The sequence below is a fragment of the Plasmodium reichenowi genome, chromosome 4 (assembly GCF_001601855.1).
Source record: "Plasmodium reichenowi strain SY57 chromosome 4, whole genome shotgun sequence".
Lineage (NCBI taxonomy): Eukaryota > Apicomplexa > Aconoidasida > Haemosporida > Plasmodiidae > Plasmodium > Plasmodium reichenowi.
The window spans coordinates 87,042-92,601 of NC_033649.1; the positions used below are offsets into that span (position 1 = coordinate 87,042).

At 15.2% G+C, this 5,560-nt stretch overlaps 1 protein-coding gene across 1 annotated transcript; it reads right to left on the reverse strand.

Moving 5' to 3' along the window:
• Positions 1-191: 191 nt before the first annotated feature.
• Positions 192-1,616, reverse strand: PRSY57_0402100 (6-cysteine protein; the record flags this gene model as incomplete). The annotated part of the gene is made up of 1 exon (XM_012905885.2): positions 192-1,616. One exon carries the CDS (start codon positions 1,614-1,616, stop codon positions 192-194), a length of 1,425 nt encoding a protein of 474 aa, XP_012761339.2.
• Between the last annotated feature and the right edge of the window lie 3,944 nt (positions 1,617-5,560).

Consider the following 5,560-nt stretch of genomic DNA (forward strand, 5'->3'; position numbering starts at 1 on the left):
AAAAAAAAAAAAAAAAAAAAAAAAGTGTTCATTTTTATAAAACATATTACATATTACATATTACATATTACATATATATATATATATATATATATATATATATATATATACACCATAATATTAAAATATGGATAAATATAAAACCAAAAAAAAAAAATAAATATATTAAATATGTATAATATATGAAGTTATTATGTTGAACATATATATATTATAAATATGAATAATATTAAGAAATTATTAAATAATATATATTTAGAAGAAGATAATCCAAAAAGATTTTGCCAGAATGTTCTTGTTCGTATTCTTGTTCTATCAGAATGTAAATCATATTTCTTATTATAATGATATGTATTATCATATTGATCGCGAATACTTGTATTAGTTTTATAACTATTTTTAGAATTTTTTTCGTGGTCATAATTTTTATAATGTTCATTTATATATTTGGATATATCATCATAATTATAATTTACATTATTAATTTTATTTTCATAATTATTATATTGATTGTTATTATGATGTTCCTCATTATTTATATTATTATCATCTGTATTCATTTTTTTATCATTTTCATTTCCTTCATCGTTTTTATATTCTTTCTTTTTCATATATTTATTTTGAAAGATTTGTTCTTCATCATTATTATTATCAAACATTAAGCTGTTAATATTTTTTGTGTAAATGATCATGGTACCAACGAATTGATCTCGTTTACATGTACAGCTAATTTTAATATTTTCAGTTAAATTATTAGGTAATATTAAATAGGAAGAAAAAGAATGATTTCTAGATAATTTGACATCTGATGAAGGGTCAGGAATAACTCTAGAATTAGGTATTACATTTTTAGAATTTAATATAAGATCAGCTCCAAAATAAACATCATGAAAACAATTACTAGGATTTAATTCTAAATTATTATTATAAGAATTATTAATTTCTTTTTTAAAACAATTTATGCCTACTACATCATTTGAATAAGCATGAATAATACAACTAGATCGTTCATTCAAGCTTAAACTATTAGTTAGATCCCTTTTGGAAGGTATGTTATCACCAAAATCACAACCCTTAATTTTTTTCCTTGTTTTCTTTATATTTATTCTCATTATATGTTTTACTTTGTCTTGTTTATCACCGTAACACAAGCAACTAAAATCAATATCCATATTTGAATAAGGAGTACTATATAAACTATATGTTTCATTTAATCTGTTTTCGTTCGTACCAAATAAATTCGGATAAATACTATAAGTATCAACCTCAGGGGAATTTTCGGTTGGATTACTTTGATTAACAAAGGCTCTAGAAGGACAATTCTCTGGGTGAGTTTTTGCCGTAGTACTAAAAGCATCATTTATATTACACACAAATAATAACAACTTCCCAAATTCATTATTCAATATGCATTCTTGAGCTTCCTCTGAATTTACATTCACTACACAGATGTCTACATTACCAATGCTTATAACATCTTGAATCACATTGCTCCACACAAAATTAAAATTAATATTAAAATTAAAAATAAATGACAACAAAATAAAATATAGAAACAACTTTTTTCTCCTCATTATAAAATGGCAACACACATGAATAAGCACCAATACATACATATATATATATATATATATATATATATTAATATATATTACGTATTAAATATTTAAAATTAAAAAAAAAAAAAACAACAAAAAAAAAGAAAGAAAAGGTAACAATATTAAGTTCATTGTTTATATATATATGTTCATTTAAATTTATATTCAGTGACAAGTTTATTTTCCCATTTTAATAACACTTTTTATATTGAAAAAAATCAACGGAAACACGAAAATGTAACATATATATATATATATATATATATATGTATGTATGTATGTATGTATGTATATTTTTTTTTTTTTTTGTTTTATTGTTATTATTTTCTTTTCTTTACACCCTTTAAAATTAACCCTCATGCATTTATAGAGATCCATTTTTAATACATGAATAAAAAAATAGCTTTTTTTTTTTTTTTTTTCACCTAATATTTTAAATATTGCATGCAATGAAAAATGTAAATATTTAAAATAATGTAAATATAAATAAAAAGGTACAATAAAATAAAACATATACATATATATATATATATATATATATATATGTACATATGTTAATCTGGCATACTTATAAATCAACTGAATAATTTTTTTTTTTTTTTTTTTTTTCTTCGTAAATATAGACCATATAAAAAATCATCCAGTATATCATTAAAAATAAAAAAAATATAAGAAATATACCAATTTAGATTTTGCAGGTTGTAAAACTTATTCAAAACAGGTTTGACCAGCTAAAATTATATCGTTCTATATATATATATATCTATATATATATATATATATATATGTGTGTATTTTTTTTTTTTTTTTTTTTTTTTTATTTTGTATAAACCTTTAAATAGGTTTAAGGGAAAATTCAAGGAATTTCCCTCTTATAATTTAACCTTCAAAATATGATCATTTTAAAGAAAACATAATAAAATAACAACAATATATAAAAAAGATATTTAAATTTTATAAAGTAGGAGTATTCAATATAAATCTAAATACATATATATTTATGTATTTACATTTATAGATCACATAAAATATGTGTTGAAAAAATGAAAAAGGAAAGCTATCAAAATTTTAAGATTGTATATAATATATAATATATATTTGTATAATTTGAGCAATTTATTTTTAGTTATTATATTTAAAAGGAAAAAATAAGAGATACATAATATTATATGTAACATATTAATACATATGCTATCGCACTTAGAATATATATATATATATATATATATATATATTGTGTGGTTTATATTTTGTGAAATGTAAATACTACATTATAAAGGAATAAATAATATAAAAAAAATAATTTATAAAATACAATATAAAAATGAAAAAAATGCTATAACTAAAACATATATTATATGTTCCTCTTGTAATAAAAATATTATAATATTTTTATATAATGTGGATAAAAAAAAATATATTTTCGTATGTATTAATAAATGAATTACACCTTTTTATATTTTTATATAAAATAATATTAATAATAATGGTGAGGGTTTTTTAATATAGTGTATAACATTATAAATATATAAATATATATAATATATAATATATATATATATATACATAATATATTATAAGAATGTTGGTATATTTTTTTGTTTGCTACATGAAAATTAAAAAAAAACCACATAAAGATTATTAGTAATTTTTTTTTTTTTTTTTTTTTAAAATGCTTCTTATACCATTATATATATAATATATATATATATATATATATATATATATATATATATATATATATGTAATTATTATGAAAAAAATATATAATATTTAGGATTTGTGTTTTCATATATATATATATATATATATATAATTCCTAGAAGGCTAAAAAAAATATTTATTTAGAAATTTATATAAATATATAAAAATATATAATATATATATAAAATAAAATATGATATATATATTATAATATATATATTATAAATATATATTTTACTTTATTTTTTTTTCTTTGAAATACATAGGAATTATATATATGAGAAAAATATATAGATAGGAAAATATATAAAAACACATAAAACATAAAAAAAAAAAAAAAATATATTTACATATATTCTTTTGTTATATATATATATATTTATTTATATATTGTATCCATTAAGAAAATAATGAAACAGGAAATAATTTATATACATAATATTTAAAAATACTGCATGCTATAATTAAAATTCACATTAACTATGAATACATGTACATGAAAATATTTCAATATAGTGAATAAAAAAAAAAAATACAAGTTTGAAACTATTATTTCGTTTTCCTTTCATTTTTTCTAATTTTCTTTTTTTAATAATATTTAAAAAAAAAATAATAATAATAACGTGATAAAAATATTTATATGACGAATTGTTATTATATTATTATATATATATATATATATTTTTTTTTTTTTTTTTTTTTTTTTCTCATGAAAAAAAGTGTATGTATATATATATATTATATGAATACATAATATACATATAAATATAATGTATATATAAAATTTATATATTAATCCTACACATATAAATAATATAATATATATATATACATATTATATTTTATTATTTTTTTGTAGAAATAATTTATGGATACATATGTTTATAAATATATATATAAATACAAAATATAAATATGTGTATTTATATAATAAAAGAATATACATATATATATTATATATATATTTTTTTTTTTTTGATACATTTATATGTTATTATTTCTTTTATTTAAATTATATATATTTATATATATATATATATATATTTATACATTTTTATTATATCTTTTCATTTCGGTGCTTTATCTAGCTTTTTTTTTATATATTTTTCTTCCTTTTTTTTTTATTATTTTTTTAATTCTTTTTTTTTAACTATTAAATAGAAAATACTTATATCAAAATATTAAAAAAAAAAAATGAAAAAAAAACTACAAATATTCATGCCTAAGACCACAAGAAAAAAAAGGTTGCTTTTAATTTTTTTGTTTAATTATATATTCTTATATTTTTTTATTCTATGCTATGTAGATCGATACAATTAAAACAGAAATAAATAAGAACAAAATAATAATATGTAAAATAATATTATGTGATATCATCATATATAATATTATATATATATATATATATATATAAAATTATTAAATAATGCAAAAATAAAATAATAAAAATAAAACAATAATAAGAATATTATAATTTTTTTTTTTTTTTCTAAATAGAACATTTATAATTTTTTATTTATTCTTTTATGTATTATTTATAATATGCATATATATATAAAAATATTCTTTATATTTATTTTATATGAGAATTTGTATATATATGTATATATTTATCTCAATTCCTATATATTATATTCATATATTTATATATATATAATCAAGTACACAGTAATAAAAAAAATAAAAAAAAAAAAAAAAAAAAAAAAAAAAAAAAAAAAAAGAGAATAATAAATATGTCAATATGTAAACATATAAATATATAAATATAAATATATATATATATATATATATATGTAATATAATACATTAAATAGAAAAAAAAAAAATTATGTATTTTTTTATTTTGTATGTATCAAAAATATGTGTGTATAAATATTATAATATAAAAATAATTTTATAATAATTTATATGATAATATAAATGTGTAGATATGAATATATGTGTATGTATTATGTATGTATCTATATATATATATATAATATATACATTTTTAAGTACAGGAGTTATTATATATATATATATATATATAGAATATCTTTGTTTTTAATTACACAACAAATTAAATTCTATTCATAATACATTTTTTATCCTTAGTAATTTTTTTTTTTTTTTTTTTTTTTTTTTTTTTTTTTTAAATTTTTTTTTTTTTTTTTTTTTTTTTTTTTTTTTTTTTTTTTTTTTTATTTTACACTTTTTTTTTTTTTTTTTTTTTTTTTTTTTTTTTTTTTTTTTTTTTTTTACATTTTTAAATTTTTTTT